Genomic DNA, 25,073 nt, shown 5'->3' with positions numbered 1-25,073 from the left:
GAGGAGAGGGTGAGGGGGCAAGATGGCCACCGCACTTCCAGAAGCACTGTGAAACGTATATGTGCTGGTGGAAGTGATGTCAGGGGGGATGGCAATGCGTTTCGGAGCACGTGAAGTAGTTCCTTCCTCAGACCTGATACAAGAGATTGTCAGAGACTGTGGACATAATACAGGAGATGGTCAGAGATTATGGACATGATACAGGAGTCAGTCAGAGATCGCAGACATGCTACAGGAGATGGTCAGAGACTACGGACATGTTGTAGGAGACTATCAGACGGTGAACATTCTTATGGCATTGTTGGAGACTGGGAACATGCTTCAAGAAATTGTCACACTTAAGACATATTACATGAGGCTGCTAGAAATCAATACTATAACAGGGCAAAAGGGAAACGCAGATTAGTCTCTGCAAGGCCCCGAGGACCGCACAAAAAGTGCCAAAGGGCCACAAGTTTTGGGATCAGGGTTCTAGTATGTCATTTTGTCTATATTAAAGAGCTCCTACATTTTAAAGCGGAGCTCCAGCCTATTTTAGAACTACTGCCCCTGGTGTTACTGATTCCATTGCCATTAGGTTCGCAATTTTTTTATTTTTTTTTAAAGCAGATTACCTTTTAAAGGCCATAAATATGTCCTTCTCCGCTGTACCTCACCACGGCGAGGTATGTCATTTCTTGCCACCCGTTGGCTCCTGGGATATCGGCGTCAATCCCAGGAGTCGATGGGCATCCTTGATTGACAGGTTGTCCTAACCATGGGGGTGGAAACTTCTTCCGACACCGCCATTGTTATGGCAATCTGCAATACAGTCACGAGATTGGGAGGTGCATGCTGGGTACCCAGCAGCACCATTTCCCGGAAGAAACTCAGAGGGCTTCAGATGGAAGCGTACTAGATCCCGAGGAGACAGTGTGTGCAAAAAAAAAAAAAAAATAAGACAGCAAACTTTTTCATTAGCAGCATATGCCCATATGCTCCACTTTAACTGTCACAAACTATGGACATAGCTCAACTAATTTACTAATTCAATTTATGAAGGCCCCTTTCATATCAGATCTCTCTGCTAATCCCCGCCAAGCAGGCAGATGACAGGTCTGTGTCCGGTCACAGACCGCTCCCCTCTATGGGTGGCCAGATGTAAATAGACCACTTGTCCGATTGCCCTCCGATCTTGTAGACGGAAGGGGAACTGATCCCCATACATCTGTTTTTGGCGGATTGGATGTCAGCGGGTGTAAACGGACACATGTCAATCGATTTTAGATTTGGTGGTTTCGAGTGATCTTTTGCTCAAAATGACCATTTGACACAGCAAAGAAAAAGAGCTTTGGTTGAGTTCATTTGAATTTTCCTCCAGGACTGATGGTTCCTTTTGTAGGGTTGCCCATTTTGCGCAATCGATTTCTAAAGCATGCTTTGTTGTATGAGCAAGGTAACTGGAAGATGAAGCTTAAGACATACAAATCGCGAAAACACAAATAACCAAAAAATTCAGCTAACAGCATAAATGAGGGAGTCTACACTGCCAGATATTGCATGAAGGCATCTGCTTCAATTAAAATTTTAGGTTACCAGGATTTATAACCTACATTATGTCCTTTATTTTTTTCTTTTCTCTATGCCATTGGGTAGATAAGTAGATTCCCTTCACTTTCTGTATTGTAGATGCAACAGGAACTAGAATGAAATCACTTCAAAATGAGGGAAATTTTCTCTTAAACAAATTGTCACTTAAACAAGGGTTCTTAGTGGAAAATCCCCCTCTGTTCTTGCTCTGGTGACAAATCTAAATAAAGACCTAACGTGAAAATAAAAACTTCACTAGTGTATCCAGAACTTGCCAAAAAAAAAAGTTTGGGATTTAAAGTGTTGCTAAACCCAGTAATATGAAAATAAAAAACACAGTGCACACAGCTTATAAATCTTCGTTTTATATTAAATTACTGACACTATATACTTTTTTGGATGATCTGTATACTCCGGGTACATCATAAACTGCATAGTTTCTCCAGTGCTGAGAGTTCAGGAAGGAGGAGATTTTCACTAGCCTGTGTACACGCCCACACGTGTGATGTCAATATAATGTGACCTGATTATCTCTGAGAGCAAGTAAATGTTCTCTCCAGCATAACAGACACAACTGAGCATGTGCAGGTTGGCTACCCTGCCTGTGTTAGATGGCCTTCCCCAGATAGACAGTGCCTGGAGGGAAGGATCTGTGCATACAGGATAAAAACAGCCTTTTTTACACAATGCAAAGGATTAACCCCTTAGGTTCCACAGCATATAACAAGCATGCTATGCTGCATATACAAACTGATTTTACTGTTGTGGGTTTAGTAACACTTTAAGTACACTTCAAGTAAAAAGCATGACGTGCCTACATTTTACTACAACCCATAAATTGTGTTAATGCAAAATTTTGTCCCAAGATCATTAAAGGGTGAGACATGAGAAGGCTGTATTCTCTGATGTGGTAATATGTGATATGGCAATGTACTAAATGTATCACTTAAAGCGTTTGTTACCTCAACACTTCATATCCCTGATACCTGCTGAACCATGTACTTGTATGAGAAAGTATCCTGTTCTCTTTGTATTGCTTCCTTTATGTAAAATCCCTGGTGATCCTGTCAGTCCCTTTTGCTTTCCTAATAAAAACTGACCACACTAAGTAGGAGAGCACACCGTGGTCTGTTTTCTAGCTTTTCTAGCTTTGCTGGGAACTCGGTGTGCTCTCCTCCAATGGTCAGACATATCCTGACATGCCCCCACTGCACAGCCATTCACTGAATAGCACAGTGTGCTGCTGCTCCCCCCCCCCTCCCAGCTCTTGCAGCTGAGAACGAAGGGTCTGTGATCACTTATAATGTTTAGCAAGATGATTGTTTACAATCACTTTAAAGTGTTACTAATCTAGTCTCCCACAGTACACAGAACATGGAAATGCAATTATTTTAGTAAATATAAACTGCTAAATACCCTGACCCTCTGTCTGGACAGTGCTGATTGGCCCTGTGCTGATCACACATCAAGAAAAAAAACTCTCTAGCAATACACACCAAACTGAGCATGCCCAGAGTGCCCCCAAGGCTCTGTACTATCAGCAGATAGATTTGGGATGGGAAGGGGAGGATCAGAGAAGACAGGATCAAACAGCCTTTTTACACAATGCAGAGGCTTAACCCCTTAGCTTCCACAGTGAGTATAACCAGCATGCTTTACTACATATACAGACTGATTTTACTGTTGTGGGTTTAGTAACACTTTAAGTTTATATTTTATCAGACTTTATCAGACTTCTACATGTTGAAAAGTATCTCAGTTCTATGTAATTTACATTTTGGTGTGTGTGTGTATATACAGTATGGGGTTTAAAAAAATATATTAATTATTTTTCTATTTAAACAAATGACCACGAAACGTCTTTTTTCTCTGAACTGGTTTTATATAAATAATTTTTTTAGCATTGATGGATAGATGTTTCCACTGACATCATGCCCAATAGTCTTTAAGCAGAAACTTACCATCTAGTGTCTTACTGCTGCCTTCTCATTAACGTGAAAACCAAGACAGCGTATTAGGCAGCACCACAAGGGTACATAAATGGGAAACCTCTTAATGTTTTTGTATGCAATGATGACTCCTGCAAGGTATTTGTTAACACTATTGGTAGCTCTTTTATGTAGTGTACACATTCTAATTTTAGTTGTAGCCCCCTCTAGTGTGCTAGAAGAATAGTACATGTTTTGTGAGAGTAGGTACATTTCCAGGCTTGGCTGGCAGCCAAGCCTGGATGTGTTTTGATCTGGGCTGGGAGTGGCTCATGGTAGTGCTGGGTGACGCACAGGTAGAATCACCAGGACCTCCCACTTCTTTCCAGAATGTTCTGGTGTTTTCTGGAAAGAGAGGTGGAGAGGGGAGGCAGAGCTGCCTGGGCTGTTCTGAGGAGCCCTGACCAATCCCCAATCTAGATTGGTAGGTTGCGAGGCATCCTTAAATACCCAGGGTCAGCCCAGCTGGGGGAGGAGTTGGTCGGGTGGAAGATGGAGATAGAGTGTTAGGCTGTAGGGGCCTTTGAGGGAGCACCCCAGTCTGGAGGGGGGATGACCTTGGGCCTGGGCTCGGGTGCCGACAGGACCCTCTTGCAACCCACAGGGGTGTCCTGACCAGGAGGCACAGGAGGAGCAAGAGAGGACAGTGGGAGAACGCTGCCAGGCAAGTCTCCAGGAGTTCCACAGAGGCAGCCAAGAGGGCTGGCTGGTGAGTGTTCACACAGTCGGGAGGACTGGAAGGCACACCTGAGAGGACTGATGTGGAGCAGTCTGGGATGGGTGCAGAGCCAGTTTGGAGGATTGGGGTGGCATGGGCAGTGGAAAGGGGCAGCTGCAGCCAGAAGAGCTGGCAGTGCCTGAAGAGGTGGTACTGGGAGCAGTAGCCACAGGGACAGCTAGCGCTGGGGCTTTCTATATTTTTGCTACACCATAGGGGTCTGCGGTCCCTGCCTGCAAAGGGCATCTGCTTTAGGCCTGGCTGAGCCAGTGTCAGGCCTACTTATCAGTGCTAGATGGTCCAGTAAGTACAAGCACGTGAAGTGCTGGAGAGAGGAGACTGTATATACTGTGAATGTATATAGTTGGTCCAAATTTTGACTGTCAATTATCTGGGCATCTCATAATTCCCCTATCCCCACCCAATAAATTCCGCTCAATAAAATACAAAAAAACAAGCGCAAGGACTATTTCATGTCTCTGGATGCTTTAAATTGTGTGCCTGGCTTGGCAGGGTGATAGATGGACCACTACAGTCAGCAGCCCCTATGGGAGTACATAGTTTTAGTGGCCCTTTAATTACTACGAGGCCTCAAGCTGTCTACATCACCAGGTGCTGTTCTCTTCACTGCAGATCTTGTATACATTTCTGCTGGGCAGTATTTAGCCTTCCTAAGCTAAACTTGGTTGTCTGAGCTGTGTGTAGGCCTGGAATATGTTGCGGACACCTTAATCTCTGCAGGAGCAAGACAGACGAGGCTGTCAAATATGGGGGGGGGGGGTTGTGATAAGACTCCTTCTCTTATAACTTTGACCAAGAAAGTCCATAGAAGCTTATTTTTCAAACCTTAAAACATAGGGAGACACTTTGGTAACCCTTTTTCATATCAAAGGAGGATTAGTTCTCTAATACGAGCATTTTCCAATTTTTCCATCCTAAGGTAAAACAAAAAGTATCATTCGTTTTTTAAATTGTTAACCACTTCAATACTGGGCACCCCCCCCCCCCCCCTCCTGCCCAGGAAAATTTTCAGCTGTCAGTGCTGTCTGAATGAGAATTGCACATTCATGTAACACTGTGACCAAACTACATTTTTATCATTTTGTTCACACAACTAGAGTGTTCTTTTGGTGGTATTTAATCACCACTGGGTTTTTATATTTTGCTAAATAAAAAGACTTAAAAATATGGGGAAAAAAAAAGTTTTTCTTCATTTCTGTTATACAATTTTGCAAATAATTAAATGTTCTTCACAAAAGTAGCTCAAAATGTATCCTGCTACATTTCTTTGAAAATAACCCAAATCAATATATATTATTTAGTCTGTGGGAAAGTTATAGAGTCCACAAACTATGGTATATATCTAAAAATTGATCAATTCTGATGTACTGACTAGACAAAATTGCAGCGCTCTATGGGACCAGCAATAAAAGATTGTTATAAATGATGTAAACAATCAAGTTCATTTATTGGATGCACATCAAAATTAAAAAACAACTGGCGATAAAAAGGTGAAATCGAACTGATTAAAAACAAATCACTGTCAGGATGCAGTGGGCTCTAGCCATTTTTTCGAAAATATTATTATGACATGACAATGGTTTTCAGTGTTTGTGAGTTCTAGCGCTTAAGGACCTATTGTGTTTTTTTCCTAATGTACTGACAGACTATCTTATTTCTTGAGGCCCTAAAATGTCAGGACAATACAAATATCCCCCAAATGACCCCTTTTTGGAAACTAGTCAGTCCAAGGTGTTTAGTAGGAGGCATGGCGGGTTTTTTGAAGTTATAATTATTTGTCATTATTTTGTTCTTGAGAAGGGATGCAAGCTGTCAGACATCTAGAGAAGGCTGCAGAAATGTGGTTTGTCTTTAGCACTGGTTTCCACTTTAACCACTTCCTTGAACGCCCTATATAATTATACTGCGGCATGGCAGCCGCTCTGGGCCAGATTATGTACATGGAAGTTATCTGGCATTTCTGGATAGGGGCAGCTTGGCCCATCTGTGCTGTGATTCGGTAAAGCACAAGTTGGTCAGCAGGTCCCAGCCAATGATTTATGCCTGGGACCTGCTGATCAACTCACAACAGTACAGAGCCCTGTGTTATCTAACAACACAGGGCTCTGTACATGGAGCAGCAATGTGATGTTAACCCCTTCCCAGCCTGTGACAGTACAGTGAACGTGTATAGTGTTATCACTGATCACTGTAATATTGTTACTGATGATGTCAGTGTCAGTTCCCACCTATTGTCAGTTGGTGTCAGATTGCCTGCCACACAGTCCCACTAAAAGTCGCTGATCAATGCCATTACCGGTATAAAAAAAAAAAAAAAAAAAAATGACAATATACAGTTAGGTCCATATAGATATTTGGACAAAGGCATAATTTTATTTTTGTTTTTCAGGTATTTACCAAAAAATATTCAAGCTATAGTTATATAATGGATGTGGGCTATAAAGTGCACACTCTCAGGTTTAATTTGAGGGTATGCTCATCCAAATCGGAGGAAGGGTTTAGGAATTACAGCTCTTAAGAAAAGCCACCCCCCTTTTTTCAAGAGACCAAATGTAATTGGACAATTTAATAAAAAGCTGTTTCATGGCCAAGTGTGGGCTACTCTTTCGTTATTTCTTCATCAATTAGGCAGGTAAAAGGTCTGGAGTTGATTCTAAGTGAGGTATTTGCATTTGGGATCTATTGCTGTGAACCTACATAATGCGTTCAAAGGAGCTGTCCATGCAAGTGAAACAGGCAATTGTAAGACTTCAAAAACAAAAGAAATCCATCAGCGAGATAGCAGCAACATTAGGAGTGGCCAAATCAACAGTTTAGTACATTATGAGGAAAGAAGAACGCACTGGTGAGCTCAGCAACATAAAAAGGCCTGGACGTCCATGGAAGACAACAGTGGTGTATGATCGCAGGATCCTCTCTATGGTAAAGAAAAACCCATTCACAACATCCAGAAACGTGAAGGACACTCTCCGGGAGGTGGGTGTATCATGTTCAAAGTCTAAAATCAAGAGAAGACTTCATGAGAGCAAATACAGAGCGTTCACCACAAGGTGCAAACCATTCATAAGCCTGAAGAATACAAAAGCCAGATTAGGCTTTGCCAAAAAATATCTAAAAAAAAAAAAAACAGACCAGTTCTGGAAAAGCATTCTTTGAACAGAAGAAACTAAGATTAATCTGTACAAGAATGACGGAATGAAAAAAGTGTGGCGAAGGCTTGGAACAGCTTATGAGACAAAGCACACAACGTCCGCTGTAAAACATGGTGGAGGCAGTGTGATGGCAAGTGTATGCATGGCTTCCAGTGGCACTGGGTCATTGGTGTTTATTGATGATGTGACAGAAGCAGCCAGATGAATTCTGCAGTGTTTAGAGATATTCTGTCAGCCCAGATTCAGACAAATGCAGCAAAGTTGATTGGACGGCGCTTTACAGTACAAATGGGCAATGATCCAACACACTGCAAAAGCAACCCAGGAGCTTTTGAAGGAAAAAAGTTGAATATTCTGCAATGGCCGAGTTAATCACCTGATCTTAACCCAATTGAGCATTTCACTTGCTAAAGGCAAAGCTAAAGGCAGAAAGACCCACAAATAAAGAACAACTGAAGACAGCTGCAGTCGAAGCCTGGCAAAGCAATAGAAAGGAGGAAACCCAGTCCTTTAATGGTAATGTCCATGGGTTCCAGACTTCAGGCAGTCATTGCCAGTAAAGGATTCTCAGCAAAATATTAAAAATTAACATTTTAATTATGATTATATTGATTTCTCCAATTACATTTGAGCCCCTGAAAATGGGGGGAATGTGTATAAAAATGGTTGCGGTTCCTAAGATTTGTACTTGAGATTTATGTTCAACCCCTTGACTTAAAGCTGAAAGTCTGCACTTCAGATTCATTTGGATTGTTTCATTTTAATTTTATTCTGGTGGCATACAGAGCCAAAAGTAGGACAATTGTGCCTGTGTCCAAATATATATATGGACCTAACTGTATATACCATCATTTGTAGACGCTATAACTTTCATGCAAACCAATCACTATACACTTATTGAGATTTTTTTCTCAGAGCAGAATACGTTTTGCCTTAATTTTTTTTAAGAAATTAGATTTTTCCTTTTTTTTTTGTATGTTTTAGAGCAGAAAGTAAAAAAAATTGTCTTTAAAAGAAAAAAAAATAAACTTTTTCGTTTTATATAATAAAACCCAGCGGTGATCAAATGCCACCAAAAAGAAAGCTTTGTGTGTGAAAAAAATATTTAACTTTCATTTGCGTACAATGTTGCACAATTGCCAGTTAAAGTAGCACAGTGAAATATCACAAAAAATGACCTGGTCATGAAGGGGGTAAAACATTCTGGAGCTTAAGAGCCCATTCACACAGGGACAACTTGTCAGGCGACCTAGTCGCCTGACAAGTCGCCTCCCGTTCTGTGCTATGGAACCGTTCTAAGGGGAGCGACTTGCATAGACTTCTATACAGAAGTCGTTTTGCAAGTCGCCCGGGCAGTCGTTTGCAGGTCGCCTCGCTGAGGCGACCTGCAAGTCGTGTTGCCCCTGTGTGAATGGGCTCTAAGTGGTTAAACTTCTTCTTCCTCCACATTACTCTTGTCCATGTTGTCATCCCCGTAAACATCCCATGAGCTTTCTGTGGATGTCAGACAGCCTGTACCCCTCCTTCCCCAAGAACTCAGTGTTGACTTCTGCTTAGAATCCATTATTTTACCTGCAATGAAGAAGAGTTACTGTGGAGGAAGAGTTACTCTACCAGCATGTGAAATTTAAATGACCTACAGTATGTAAGTTAATAAAAAAAAGGTAATGCACTTGAGCATTACTTTTGTTACAGCTCTCATATCTCCAATGTTTTATTACATGACTGATGTTTCTGAGTCACTAGGGGTCTCATTGTCAAGGTTCAGACATCCTTCAAAAAATTTGTAGTAAAAGCGATGAATGCATTTCTTCACAATTTTATACTTTTACGTTGTGTTTTTTTTCTGTAAAATGATTGAAGCAATTAAATATCTTGTTATGACAGGCAGTAGGGCAGAGTGATATGCTCTCTGTCTCAGAAGTTGACACAATTTCTCTAAATCTGTTTCCAAATTTGCAGACGGAGTATGAAGTTGCCCCAGATGAGAAGCGCAAAGACCATGGCCTCAAGATTTTGGACACCTTCTTTAAGAATGGGGTAAGTCATATTTGGGATTCGATCCATCTAGGCGAAAGTGCTAACCACTGTGCTGCCCAGACATGGTTCATACACGAATGGAGGAAAAGAAAGGGATACTCTCTAATTTCTCTTTTTCGCCACTCTTATGCCCTCGTGCAAATGTGACAGTCAGCTTTTAGAAGATCCAATGCACACGCTTTATGCTAAAATGTGTAATTAGATTTCTTGGTAAATACTTCTGCAGGAATCCTCCATAACAGAACTGTTTCTCTTAGAGATTGCCCTACCCAAGTAATTGGACACTACCTCAACTTCTCATTGATTCTCAAATATCATGATACATGTAAAACAGCCGATTTGAATATTGAGTGTATTGTCATGGAGGATTGATGGATAAGGAATTGTCAAAAAAAAAAAAAATTTGTATATCCAGTGTACGCTCTATAATTACACCTGAAGGTAAGTAAAAAATAGCAAAGGATATTAACCTGGGTGGAAACATGTCTCCTTTTTTTTCTACAGCCACCTGGGCCATAAGATTGCATAAAAATAAAAGAATATATATATATATATATATATATATATATATATATATAATATACAATTGGGCTTCATGCACACTGAAGCTCATAAATGGTCGTTTTTGGGAGTTTAAAACTCCCCTCTGTTATTCTATGTGTCCATGCACACATGGACATTTTTGGATGTTTATCAGAAGTGGAGTTTATGGGCTGTTGTCTGAACACCCTAAAATCGCATTCAGGAGCTGTTTTTCTGGCCACAAAAACTCTTTAGAAGGATAAACGCTGATAAAAGTCGATGAAATGCTCAAAAACGTGAGTCAACAGCGTTTTTTAACATTTTTGATCCGTTGAAAAAAAAATCTTTAAAAAAAAAAAAACGCTGATAAACGCTATTGCAAAAACGTTAAAAAAACGTTGAAAGACTCACTTCAAAAGCTACTGGCTTTTTTATAACGTTAGTTTAACGTCCACTGTGCATGGAGCCTTAGGAGATGTACATAGAAACTGTTTTGAACATTAATACACATTGGTAGCTTTAGCTTTTTTCACAGGGATAGCTAAAAATTTATAACAAATGAAAGCTCTAGACAGATTATAAATGTATCTTTATTATTAAAAAATTATATATATAATACCTGTACAGCTCTAACTATTGGGAATGGGAAAAGTGGAAGACCTTACAAGATCATAAAAATGGCAGATAATATGAGGGCTACGGGTGACCATAAATGTCTCAATCCTGACCCCCATTTAGGAGCCTGACGAGACTTTGGCCTAACCTAGGAGGTAAAAATGGTGACTTCCAGTCTTTCAGAAGCCCTCACTATCGCACAAAGAATTTTTCAATTCAGAAAATTTCTGTCTTGAGAAAGTGAGAGAAGTAGTTGCATATGTGCCATATATCCATCAGCCTAGTTGCAGGATATATAGCATCGGGGAAGGCTAGGGAAGAGCTAAGAAGCAGTAGAGGAGGGAGTGGTACACAGTGCATGAATGGGAAGGTGTGGTGGTTATAACGCTTTCCGACAAATTCCAGAAATAATTTGAATTTGCAATACCTGGTAGTACCCAGGATGAAGAGAAGTTTATACTTTAAGGCTGGGTTCACACTATTGCAAATTGAATGCGGGTTTCACTGCATCCAATTCGCATGTCAGGAGACTGTGACAACTTCTCAATGGAGCTGGTTCACACAGCTGCAGAGCGAATTGCACGGGAGTCCTGTGCGTCTTCTGGTCCATTTCAGATCTGAATTCAGCCAAAAATTCGGACCTAATTCAGACCTGAAACGGTGAACGGGGACGCACCAGACCCCTGTTGTGAGCCGCTCCACACTGCAGTGTGAATCCAGCCTTAGGGTTGGTTATAAAGTTACGCTTCGGAATCCAGACATTTAGGTCCTCCATTGAGTGGCCTGATTATGGGGTAGGATATCTCACAGGTTTTTATCTTTGTGTCCTGTCATTGTGTATCAACATGGAATTTGCTTTTGTAATATCTGAACTCATTCACCAATGTAATTCCAGTTTGTGGATTTCCTGTTGCTTGGACAGAAAAGAAGAAAGTTAATTGGTAGTTTAATGGGAATCACAGACTGTTCTTGTAATTGCTTTATAAATTAAGTCATAAAAGAAGTGCTGGAGTGTAAAGTAAACTCATGTTGGAAATGAAGAAGAGGGGAGATTCTGGAAAATGTGGTTGGATGTGAAGGATTTCTTTTAGTCTACATTTTAAAGCCTACAGATTTCTCTGGAAACATTTACTTGGTAACATGGCTTTGTATCCGTAGACAACTGCAGATGCCTTTTGCCCATTACCCATTGACAGGGAGGTCAAGAGTCCACTTATACACAATAAATATTTAGCGTCTCGACAAGTTTAACATTTTCCAGGGCTTTTTATTTTGCTAAACTCTTGCAAAATTAATACCATTAATATGCTTATAGGAGTTGACCTCATCAGTGTTCTGCTCTTCCGTTATCCGGTCAGCAAGCCGAGAGAGGAGAGGCAGAACTTCCTCAGCCATTTGTATCTGTAGGCATCCATTGGTGATTTTTAGGCTTGAACTATACACATGGAGGATGCTTTTTACTTATGATTAAAATAAAACCTATACAGTAAGTGAGGAGTATAACTGAAATCCTGATTTTTGCTTAAAGTTCTGCTATAAAGAATTTCATAAAGTACAGTTAACATCTAAAATGGATATCTAACCTTTGAAAATGTGCCTTTTTTTGGTGCTGCTGCACATCTTTTAGACACATTCATGGGTTTGAATTTTAGCCTCAGTGTGTGGCCACGCTTTCTCTTCAGACAGACCATGTTGACTATGTCCATGGTAAGCAAAGAAAACAGTCAACTCTCATAATGGAGTGGATGATTTGGATATTTTCCTTTGTGATGAAGATAATGTTCTGAGGTGGTGTGGAAGGAAGCACTAAACAGCAGATAAATCAGAAATTCCCAGTTCTCAATAACAGTCTTGATGTGGAATTTCATGCTATTACTACCTAAGCTTAAACCTAATCCCACCCCTTCTAAATCCTATATGAACAACTATGAAAGGAAAATGTTTATACTTGCCTTTTCTCATAGCACCCGAGTCCTTGCACCTGATATTCAGGAGGAGGTTAACCCACATACTGTACTTCTCTAATGACAAATGAAGTTTAAATTGCACCCGTGCCCAGACTATAGAAAGATTTTACAAGCTCTTAACAAACAGCAATAGTGCTTTCCGACAAGACCTCACTAACAGCGGCGGGAGGCGGCGGGAGGGGGGGGATGTCCCCTCCCGCTCCTCCGGTATAACAGCCGAGCGGCTTTTAGCCGCATCGGTTGTTATACTCGGGTAGCCGATCGCCCGCTGAAAACAACGGTACCGGGATGATGCCTGCAGCTGTGGGCATCATCCCGGTATAACCCCGGAAAGCTGAGGCCGCATATATGCGTTCGGTCGGCGGGAAGGGGTTAAACGGAAAGAAAAACATTTTATTTATTGCTGCTTACCAATCCTTAAATTTGGTGGCTGTGTGTTTTTTTGTTTTGTTTTTTTGCAGATTTTTTCCCCTCTTTATTTTCACCTAGTGATCTGGCCAGTAACACACTTATGCCATGTACACACGATCGCACATTCCGACAAAAAAATCCATGTTTTTTTTCCAACGGACGTTGGCTCAAACTTGTCTTGCATACACACGGTCACACAAATCTTTTCGGAAATTCCGAACATCAAGATCGCGTTGACGTACAACGCGTATGACGAGCCGAGAAAAAAGTTCAATAGCCAGTGCAGCTCTTCTGCTTGATTCTGAGCATGTATGGAATTTTGTGCGTCGGAATTGTGTACACACGATCAGAATTTCAGACACCGGATTTTGTTGTCGGAAAATTTGAGATCCAGACCTGAAAATTTTGTTTGTCGGAAATTCCGACGGAAATGTCCGATGGAGCCTACACACGGTCGGAATTTCCGACAACAAGCTCCCATCGAACATTTCCCGTCGGAAAATCCAACCGTGTGTACGTGACATTACTCTCTTAGGATGTCTCCACTCTTCTGGAGAAGCAACATTGTTATTCTGGTGAGAGGGTAGTGTTGGATGCACCAGTAAAATTTAATGGACTTAACGAACAACCAACCAGTGGGTTGAACGAAAAAACTGACCCAATTCCTCAATCCACACAGTTATTGTGGATGGCATGGGGGGAATCTTCCCCGCTGTGTCATTGTGTTCTGACAGTGGAGTACACTGCAGGCTATTACAGCCTTTTGATAGAGTGAACAAAATGCCAAAACGGTAGTTGAACAGAAGTTGATGACAAGCATGTCCACTGGTTTGTGCATGTGTAGTGGCTCTCCATCAGAGGAAATATGCCACAACAGTAGACATCTCTAATTGGCTCTTTTTTAATGACACAGATGAATAGTAAGCCTAACAAAAGTTTTCCAACTTGCCTAGTAGTGCCAGTCACCTGAGGTCTGCTGATACAGTTGCAGCGGAAAGGCTAATACTCTCTCTGATAAAGTGGGCTACACAGCTGAAGGTAACTGAGTTAAGAGCTTTGTTGGGGAGATCTCACCACTGAAGAATCCAAGACAGGTCACTGCAGTAGTAATTTAAATGGTTAACACAAGCCAACTATAAAAAAAAAAAAAATGGGTCACTTTAATAAAATATTTTTTTATAAATGCACTTTCAGCCTAATTCTATGCAATATTTAGGTTGGGACAGGGAAGGGGTAGCTCTAGAGACCAACCAAGTTTGTTGCTTGCACATTGGCTCACAAGGAACTTGCTAATAGGAGGAGGAATCCATGGGATGAGGAAAGGTAAATAAGCTGTGTTGCTTAACAGCAACAGAGATAAGTCAGATCACCAGATTTGCTCTGCCATAATCTTTTGGCTGGTAAGACAATTGCCTTATGTTTATTTCAGTGGTGTATTTGGTGGTTTGCCTAGAGTTCCGCTTTAAAATGAACTGACCCTGAGTAATCCACCTTTATATTTAGAACTTTAAAAGAACTGCCCCATCTGAAACCATTTTTGCCCATGTTTTACCACAGCCACCTTTGACAGAAGGGGACATGCCAACAAGCACATAACCCAAGGCCGCAGAAAGATGTCCAAATATATGTTCATCAATACAAGCTGTAAAGTCCATGTTTGGGGCAGTTTCAGAGCAGTCTCTGTTCCTCGTGGAAACTTGTGACTCTTCTCTGTAACCCATTCTTCTAGTCCTCAGAAATGCTAACCAGATGTTCTTGGCCAAGAACATCAGCAACAGGAAATGAGTTTGGAGTGTGTTTTTCAAAGCCTGGCTCCGTTTCAAAGCTCACAAACTATTACCCAAATGACAAATTACAAAGAAAATGTGGATTGCGGTAGATGTGTAGCTTGTATGTTTTCTTCTTTAAAATGTAAATGCATTTTTAACTGCCGCACTTAGATAATATATTTTCCCTTGTGCTAATTGAGGCTGTAATTGCGTGTGTAGGGGGTTTCTGCAGAATATGAAATATTTGCATAGAAATACCATATTGTAAACAGCATTCCACTACAGCTCAGATGACGTCCTTTGTGCTAAGATTCTGGGTTAAAAAAAAAAATCTTTATGTACTATTTCATATGAAGCGGCTCCAAGTTTTTAACATTTTGGATCAGAAGTTGATCTCTGACATGGGTGAAATATAATAGTGTATAAACATTAAAAGGACTCACCAGCCAAAACTGGTATTTCAGATTTTGATACATTCTAACTAGTTTATCCAAGCACAGGCATCTAATACACCTCTGGATCTCCAGTGGCAAGACATCTGCGCCTCAGTTTCTAGGTCCACCTTCCTGCTGAGGCCAGTACTAGGGGGGCTCTTATCTCCAGGTTCATACTTTTAGCCACCTTTCTCCAGTTGGGTCATGTTAGTCTGCTACCTGGAACTTTATTCAAGCTTCAATCTAATTCAGAAGATCGGTATACTGGCTCTACAGAGAATAATCTAAGGTACTGTCCAGTGGGTCAATGTGAACGATGGGGAGAAAATTGGAGGTTCAACTCAGGTATGTTTAGCTGGTAGATATACTGTACGTATTTCAAGATAATTTATGATGGTGTAAAGCAGGGATTAACCTTTGATCCACCATCTTGTGTACAATTTCGAGTCATTTTGTGGCTAGAAGGATATGCTAGGATTTGTGGTTCCCTAGCATTTCTGCTTGGGGAACCAATGAATCAGTATTTTGGTACTGTAAAAACACATTACCAAAAAAGCTTCATAAGTCAATACAAGATAAAACCGCTGCATTGAAAAACGGGCAAATAAAACATGGGACAAATATATCACTTGTGAGGAGGGAAAGAGACACGACAACATCTTGAAACGCTGGTCTACCTTTTTAATGTGTACCTTGTAAAATGCAATATTTTATGGCCTTGGGAGCTGCAAGTTTAACAGATACTTGTGTATGCTAACCTGAACTACTTATAGATATCTTTGGACGCCTCCCTTTCTGTTGGCCAATATAACTTGGGTTAGCTAACAAGTACCAGTGTTGACATTGGCTTTGATTCTCAGTTATAGCAGCGGATACCAATCCTTTTCTGCAAGAAGCTGATCCATAAGTTTATTTTTGCTATATTTATATGCAGCATTTTAGGAGATCACCGTTCAAAATTTAAACTTCAGAAATGCATCCCAAAGGTGATCTCCTCCATAGAGGTCCAACCACATTGACATTCAATCATTAATTAATCATCAATTAATCATGAACTGTAAAGATTTATATGGACACTTTTTGGCTGCTTCCTGATACATTTTGGTCTCAGCTTGGAAGGACCAATGTGAATAACCTAGCTGGCCTCCATTTTACGCCATACCCTAAAGAACCCCATCACATTAACGCTGCCCTGCCTGAACACTTATTAGTTAAAGTGAGCTGTTTAAGCAGAACTGATGTTCCGCTGTAAAAAACAGCGAGCAGACAGGCTTTTATTGCAGAAGAGATGTGCACTGTCTCTTCTGCAATAAAGTACCCTTATCTGCCTGCCCGCTGTCTTCTCTGGTGCTGCAAACTCTGCATGTGCAGCTCAGCTTACAGGGCCGGGCACGAGTGCTGGGATGACTAGCTCCTAACAGGTGTACTAATCCCTCTCCACTTTATCCATAACAAAAAAAGAAAAATGTACCTTTAGTTATACTTTAATCATTTCATCACTTATGCCAGATTTGTATTTGTGCATTGCACAATTTTAGGCACCATTCATTCGAATGAAACCCACACACATCTTGTAAATGCTGCAAAACGCATTTAAGTTGTTGCAAACCACAATGCATAAATAGCTATTTTTGTTTCCTAGAATGAGCTGCCTTAACACAACGTACATTCATTTTTAAAATATTGTATGTTAACGTGGCTGTGATAATTCAAGGCAAAACCACTGGAGAGCTGTGAAAGACCTAAACTACCCCTTAAATAATTCTTTAACAATAAATCTACCCTTGCATTTTTCATCATCTCTAAACTGTGCCTTACACCCTAAACTAAGCCCTAACACTAACCTCTATATGACAGTACAAGTGTCTTTCCCATGTGCTGGCAGTCTGGGCTGATAGTTAAGGTACCTGTGCCAAAAGCCAAGGCTAAGTGAATATCCATGGAAGCAGTCCCCTTAATCGTTCGGCTGTGTGTGTTATTTGATCTGCTACTGTCCAGCTGTATATGTAAAACATGCAGGCTATGCACAGCACAGCAGTAAATTAGACTCAAGAAAACCAGAGAAAGTAGATACACACTCTCCACCTGCTGGCTGAAGTTGGTAGTTATTAAATATCCATATGAAGTAAAGCATATTTACCTTATTAAATAGAAATACAAAACTGTAAATATTCTTAATTCCGAATGTAAGTATATATAAGTAAATATATGTAAAAACCGTACATTTTCTTTACAGATACTAACTATATTGAAAGCTATAGCAAGCAAGGCTTCTTCATCCAGTTGTGTTCAGCTGACATACTACCCTACACTAGCTTCATAACCCTACACCCTCAAATAGTTTTTACATTGTAAGAACACTACTTGTGGGTAAATTCAAGTCTATTCCACACGCACGCCACATGTTTCCTTTTTTGTGTCTTTTTGCTCTGACGTGTGTGATAAACACATGGAGAGTGATTGGCATACATACAGAAAACACAGTGTGCTCTATTGCTTGCGACCAACATTCGTACATTTGCCCATAAACTAACCACATCCCACAGGGATGCAGGTCAATATTGACATTAAGATTATTTTAAAGTGAAGTGCTCACTCTGTTTAATTGAAGTATGATGTTTTGTAAAATCACCATCATTGCTCTTAAAGATTAAATACTGCTTTTGTGTGTGTGATGGCTGGGACCACATTTCAACTCGTACTTGTCTAGATCCTGATAAATAAGTATACCAAATATACCATGAAACGCTCATGATATAGCTGGTATTTTGACAGTAGAATAATAGCACATCTAAATTCAAGTAAAAGCATTAACATGTATGGAAAATGATTTGCAGTAAATGGTATTGGTATGAGTTTTAGTTATAGTATTAAAGTGGTTGTAAACCTTTGAAATGAAATATGAATAAAGCACATCCCTCTATAGTGTGTTCTTTAATCAATTCAAAGCACTTAGTGTGGTTCCTATCCGCTCTCTTTTCTCTCAGCTATCTTATCTGTATGAGTCGCTTGACTGCCAAGTTATTCCGACACCACAGAATCCCGGGGGGAACACCCCCACTCCTTCCAGCATACAGAAGGTGATTGACAGCCCCAGCTGTGCACGTTTCCCTATAAGACTTTGTAGAGGAGGGGGTGTATCTTTTCCCTTCATTCAGCTCTCAGCTTACACTCAGCTCCCTTCCCTGTGCTCTGCAGTGTGTGATGTCGGATCCCTGTCCCCTGCCTGATAGACCTCAGAAATGTGGTGTAAAATATGTGCTTTAGGAGGCTGTAGGGAAGAGAGGGCTGCAGATAAACTAGTAAAACTTAAGTTTCATCTCTGTGTATCAAAATGACCGGTCCCCTTTGGTATAGTTATCCTGTATGTTAAATTATCCCCCTTCGCCCACATCTTTTTGGGGGGGTCATAAGAAGGACCTGATAAACCACTGACAGCAAGGCTGTTTCAGGAGCTCAATAGCCTCTGATAGCACATGTGATGCTGCAAGAAGAAAAGATTAATGCGATGGTGCTCCCAGACTGGCTGCCTGCCAGAGTTCTAAACCCAGTATCTTCCAAAAAAAAAGAGGGAGAAAGAAATGAGATAAGGAAAAAAAAGGGCGGGGGGGTTGAGGGGAGGAATGGGAGGCGATAGGATGCAAAGTGGGGACAGGGAAATAAAATGTAGAGGAGAATGCTCCAGTGGAGGGTAAGCTGAGATCAGCTGAAAGTATATCAAATTATTGGTCATGGGCCTGACTAATACTAATGCCGTGTACACACGAGCGGAATGTCTGACAGAAGAAGTCCCACGGGAGATTTTCATCGTATATTCCGATCGTGTGTATGCCCCATCGGACTTTTTATGTCGAAAATTCTGATGGACCTAGAAAGAGAACATGTTCTAAATTTTTCCGACTGAACCAATTCCTATTGGGAAAACCGCTCATCTGTATTCTGTTCCGACGTACCAAAAATGACGCATGCTCTGAAGCAAATACGAGACAGAAGCTATTGGCTACTGGCTATTGAACTTTCTTTTTCTAGTCCCGTCCTACGTCACCGCGTTCTGGACGGTTGGAATTTGGTGTGACCGTGTGTATGCAAGACAGCTTGAGTGGAATTCCGTCGGAAAAACCTTCAGAGTTTATTTTGACGGGAAAACCGGTCGTGTGTACAGGGCATTAGTCTCCCTAGGTTGAGACCTGTTGGTCAGCGCCAAGTGATAGGTCAGGGATGCCAACAGGCTGAAGGACACATTATTTCCTGATATGCGGTAGAGCAGGAAAAGATCATCCACAGATACCACGTGTCACAAAACCTCTTCTCCCTATGATAGAAGGAGGCACTAAGGTGTTCCATATGTTTAATATCATTGATTTTAGACAACCACAGTGAGAACAGGGGTGATGGGTTGCTTACAAAGAACCAGGATGCAAGCCCAGGCCACATTCAGCAAGTGTACCTTAAAGCATAACTCCACTTTTGTTGAGAAAAAAACATTCCCCCTGGGTGATCAATGTACACTGCAAGGATTATAACAACCTTTGTTGCAGATTCCTACCTTTTTGTTATTCTGAAGAAATACCTTTGTGTGTGTCTGTCCCTCTGTGCTGAGTAGGTCTAATGGGAGTGGTTTCATAATTATCAGTCAGCTGTGGCAGCTGAAGAGTGCTAATGAGGAAAGCTGCTGGGCCTGCATCCCTTTTCCTATTGGAAATATCTCACCAAAAATGATGTTTTTGTTGCATGGAATGCCTGAAATCTGACTTAGGCAGACTTCTGGGAAAATTGGTGAGCCAATCACACAAGCAGGAAATGATGTTTCTTGGGAGTGGTCAGTACACACTGTGTACAGAACAACTCCATGTAGCCATATTGCATTGCATTTATAGAAAATTACAGCAGCTGCAGATTGAAAAGGAAAGGTCATTTTTAGTGCAATCTGATTTTATTGAAGAAAAAAAATTAACACAAAATGAAAATAGAAGCAAAAGTCCGCTTTGACAATACAACTATAAAAAAAACTTACAATCATTGAAATCCATATTCAAGATCGAGCAATCAGGAAAAAAAACGAAAAATGTTTTTCATAGCTACTGCTAGAATTATGGATACAGCTTAACAATACACGTGAGATACACCAGGAATAACATTGCAAGACACTCCATTGTGGAGAAAAGGGCATCAGGAAGTACAAAGAGAACATTATTGTTTTTGAGAGAGGATTATGCTCTATAAACACCAGATCCCTCAAAATAGGAATCCTAGAAGGGTGAGGTGAGATATCTGGGAGATGAAACGTGGAGGAAATCGCCTTAATTGTGCCCCAATAGTCAGATGTGCCTGGAGGGAGAGTATTTGTAACAATGAGGAATACATGACAGTAGGAACGGTGAGTGCTTTTGTTCAACAGAGACCCATAGATTGGTCTTTGCTTATGTGCACCAGCTGACCACATGGGCTAGGTGAAGGGCCTTAAAGTAGGACAGCCTGTTGGGTAAGAATCCCCCTTTCAGTTTAGGAAGAGACAAACACGAGATACCCCCAGATGAATTTAAGAAGCAATGCCCGTAACTGAGCAAAGAAGGTGGGATGGATCCAAATAGGAAGAGTCTGAATCAGATATAGAATCTGGGGTATCTTGAAGGCGTTGCAACGTCCGAACCAAGTCAGATTCAGATTTTGAGATCTCCACTTTTGGAGGTCCGTACATATTTTGGCCAGCAAAAGGCAAAAATTCACCTCAAAAAGATGATCTGGGTTAAAAGTAAGATAGACCCCAAAGTATTTAAGACTGTGGACAGCTCAAGAGAAGGGGAACGACTGTTTCCCCCCCAAATCCATACTATGCAGCCATGAGAAGCCAACTCTGCAAACGTTTTCAGCCTGGTCTTCACATCTGATTATGTGCAGTCCCACTTATTCTTATGGAAAATATATGCGACAATATTTTGATAAAAGAATCCCATATTAAAGCGGTAGTAAAGTCCAATTTTTTACATTAAAATATTAAACATGTTATATTTGCCTGCTCTATGAAAGGGTATTGCACAGAGGGGCCCCTGACCACCTCCTCTGGGGTTCTCTGCCGACGCTCATTGCTACTCCTCCCTGTGTGCCACCGTAAGAAGCCATAGACCCCCCCCCTCCCCCCCGATTCCTACTCACAGGATTTGACTGTTGGCAGGAGCACATGGACTTAATTAAGTTATGATTGTTTATGCTGGACCTTGCTGCCAGAAGCAGTGTAATGGCCTGTAAAATGTGTGCTTTTATGCACTTACAGTGTTTAGAAGCTTACACACATAAATGTAGTCATTTATTCTAACTACTAGGAGGAATTTATGCACATACACATGTACGTGTGCGTGTTTTGGAGCATATGCACATAAATTACGGCAAAATATGCACCCCCAAATCATGAGACTTTGGCAGATAAAGATCTGAACACAGCCCTAGAATACACTGCTCCGGTAGTATTTGGCCTATGATTCGAGCATGCCCAAGCCCATCACTAGTGGCCAATTATGCGACCAGATGCCAAGGCAGCTGGTTATGAATTCTTTGCTGAAGGAGAAAATCATAGATCAGCATTTTAGCCCTGGTAAGTTTCACTTTTAAAGACTGACTAATGACATGCCGAATTGAAAAATTATATTAGGACTTTTAATGGTATTTATAAGTGAACTAAAGGTTGTTTTTCATATATTTGCCAGGAGTTATTTAAGATTTTATAAATCAGATCCACTGCTGAGCACCACATTCCTGGAGATTCAGCAGAATATAAATCACTCTATGACCAGCAGGTTTACAATCTGGCGTTTAACCAGTATGAAAAAAAATATTCTAAGTTAAGTTTACTCTTCTACTGGCAAATAGACATCTTCACATCCAAAGTATACAGCCCTTGGCTGCCCAGGACTACAGAGCGACATAAGGGGACCTTCTTTGTGTGAGGCTACCTGGTATGGTGGAATGTGGGTATTAGTTACTAACACAGTCCCCTTTATGAATATTGTACGTGAAATCATTTTAAAAGTCCCTGTGCCATTCAGGATTCTTTGAGTACAGCAGCCCTAGTTAGTTTGTGATATAAAATACAGTCCTAAACACCTCATTCCAAAACCTGCAATAAAAAAGGCCCCGAGGTAATTTAATAAGAGCTGGCTGTTTCCATTTGGCACGTACAAGTCACAGTTCCTGTACAAGAATTCTTTATTATTCCAGTTTTAGGTGACTTGCTGCTCTCCAAGGCATTTTAAAGGGTATGGCTGGTTTCAGGGAATCCGGTTGAGAAGTGTTTGTGATGGCTATTTCAAATGCACAGAGCTGGCTTGAGGTATTGTATGTGTGTTGATGTCGTTATACTTACAGTAAGTTTCAAGCATTCGTTTTATGTGTAGACAGGTTCAAATGGAATGTTGAAGTAGACGTAAACTCGATCACTAAAATGGTAATAAAAAAAAAAGTTTTACCATATTAATGTAATTTCAAATGTGGTCAATATTTTTCAAATCCTGCAGATTTCATTAAAATAATACCTGGTGATTCCCCCTTCTTCAGAAACGTTCTATTGTAGGGTGACAACCGTCTATAAATTGTGCTCCTGCAGGTCATTCTATCATACAAGCCCCTGGTGGAGACCTCAAATGACTGTGCCCTATATTAGAAAAAAAAATGATGGTTGCTTTTAAAACACGGTGCTTTAGCAAACTAAAATGTTATCCACTTGGGATTTAAAACTACTTTAAAGTTCAACTACTTCCAGATCTCCTTGCTTGCTTGTCCAATGACGTGGCACCATTTTCTGCAGCATTCTCCTGTTAGTCCAGGGTGGCGGGGGCAGGCCCTTGACACCCTGGGCATATGTTCATGTAATTCAGCACACTCCATACAGCAGTGGACCAGAACATTAGAGGGTGAAATGACATGAGGGGTCATCAGGTACATAGTCCATACAGTATATTATCACCAGCACACCAAGAAGGAAAGTTGGGGCTAAGATTTTTTATTCATCACACAAAATAGCAATGTTATGGCGCCACTGGGGGGTCTGTTTTCGATTAGTCTTCACCCTCTCTCTGTTAATGTGCTGGGTATAATCTGCTGCAGTCTTGACATCCTGGGCTCATAGGAAGTGAGTTGAACGATGCTGGAGGATCGGCAGTGGATCAGTGTGCAGGTTAGCCTTCAGTGAAAGTGCTATGGAGGAGGCAAGTATTGCACCTGGCGCTGTTTTTTTTTTTTTTGTCTGCTGCTGGGAGATCCATTTTTTAAATATTTGCCTAAGCAGAACTTGGATTTTAACCTTGACTTAGAATAAGAAAAAATGTATAGGCAGAGGTATCTTCAGGATAAACTATATGACATAATCAGATAAGCAACTGAAGTTTTATTAAATAATATTATTTCCTATCAAAGTAAATCTTCGCAGAGAGCACTCCCACAAAGGTTCCTCCTATTCAGGAAAAGCCCAGGTTTGCCTAAATGGCAGCTGACTGTTGTATCTGTGGACCTACTGGCTGCTAAATCAATTCTGCATAAACATTTTTTTTAACCGGTGATCAGTTTGAAGGGCCCAGGTTTGTATAAGAGGAACATGCTGGCCACCCTCTGAAAATTCTGTGGGTTTGAGCAGGGAACAAGTCTATAAAATTCTATGGATGTGTTACTGACTGCAGACGCTACTCAAATTGACCTCGGAATGGTGATATCTCCACTCAGGACTGCCACTCCAACATATCTTAAAAGTAGCCCAGGGAACAAATGCCCCTTGCCTTCAAAGCCAGTCCTCCTCTAATCTAATGTCTGTGCAGCATTTTTTCTCTTGCATGATTCAAAAGTCTGCCTGGCCCGGAATATGAACGTCCTTATCTATCAGATTTGGTCATATGTAGCTGTGGGCAAATGTGCAAAAAATTTATTCCACAAACCCACCTCATGACTTGGATTGGGTGTCCTATTCATGTGTGGTAGATTTATAATAAACTTGTCTGGTGAAATCCCACTACTGGAATCCAGGACAGTTAACAAGACTATATTAACCTCTCAAAGAGAATTGAATTCCCATGGATGTTTTTTCTCCCAAATTTCTGCTCTTGGTTTGTGCAGCTGAGAAGGATGTACATTTCCTTTAACTGGCCTAGCTGGGATGTTTTGCTGGTGTGGTGGTGTTCGGAATAACGGTTTGAAGGCTATGTACGCATAAATAAGTATTACTTGTTAAATCACTAAAAGTTGGCATAGATCAGTCAAATATTTGGGGAAAAAGTTCAGTATACAATGTTCCTGCATGATTTATTAGAATAGATATTGCCAAACAAACCCACATGGTATTTGCTTAATTCCAGTTTCTTTAGTACAGAATGAGACAAGTTGCTAAGTGGTAGAAAGCCTACACTGCAAAAACATTGGGGCAAGCCGTACTTAATAGATGTCTTCTGAGAGTAAAGTTAAATAAAACTCAACGCAAATATGTGGTTCCTGGCCAGCTGTAACTGAAGGAGGATTCTTAGGTAGCACTTTCACTGCTACCTTCTTTCAGAAGCTGCAAAATGTGTTTTGGGTCCTTTACTCTAAATTTGTGGCACTTGTGGAGAAGGCCACAATTGTTTTTATGTCTTAAAAAAAAAAAAAAAAAAAAAATGTGTTGCTCGCTATATGTAAACATTAATATAACCAGTTAGTGACACGTTTTGGAGAAGGAAGTCTGCCATGAGAGAAATGCATAGGCTGCCATTGTTGGCCTTCTTTTGAAAGAGCTAATTGCCTGGCTGTCATTCTGATCCTTTGGTTTAACTACATTGTAAGCCACTGGCCTAACAAGGTAAGCAGAAGATTAAAGCGACCCTGTCCCATGCACTATAGTATATAGCAAAGCAT

At 40.8% G+C, this 25,073-nt stretch overlaps 1 protein-coding gene across 1 annotated transcript in view; it reads left to right on the top strand.

Annotated features, from left to right (window-relative positions):
* Positions 1-25,073, top strand: part of GRK4 (G protein-coupled receptor kinase 4) — a 341,746-nt gene that overhangs the window by 205,008 nt on the left and 111,665 nt on the right. The window contains exon 4 of the mRNA XM_073610875.1: positions 9,411-9,488. Coding sequence (XP_073466976.1) covers positions 9,411-9,488 — 78 coding nt within the window. The remainder of the gene's footprint in view (positions 1-9,410; positions 9,489-25,073) is intronic.

The sequence above is a fragment of the Aquarana catesbeiana genome, linkage group LG01 (genome assembly GCF_042186555.1).
Source record: "Aquarana catesbeiana isolate 2022-GZ linkage group LG01, ASM4218655v1, whole genome shotgun sequence".
NCBI lineage: Eukaryota > Metazoa > Chordata > Amphibia > Anura > Ranidae > Aquarana > Aquarana catesbeiana.
This window is presented reverse-complemented; position numbering and strand designations above follow the sequence as displayed.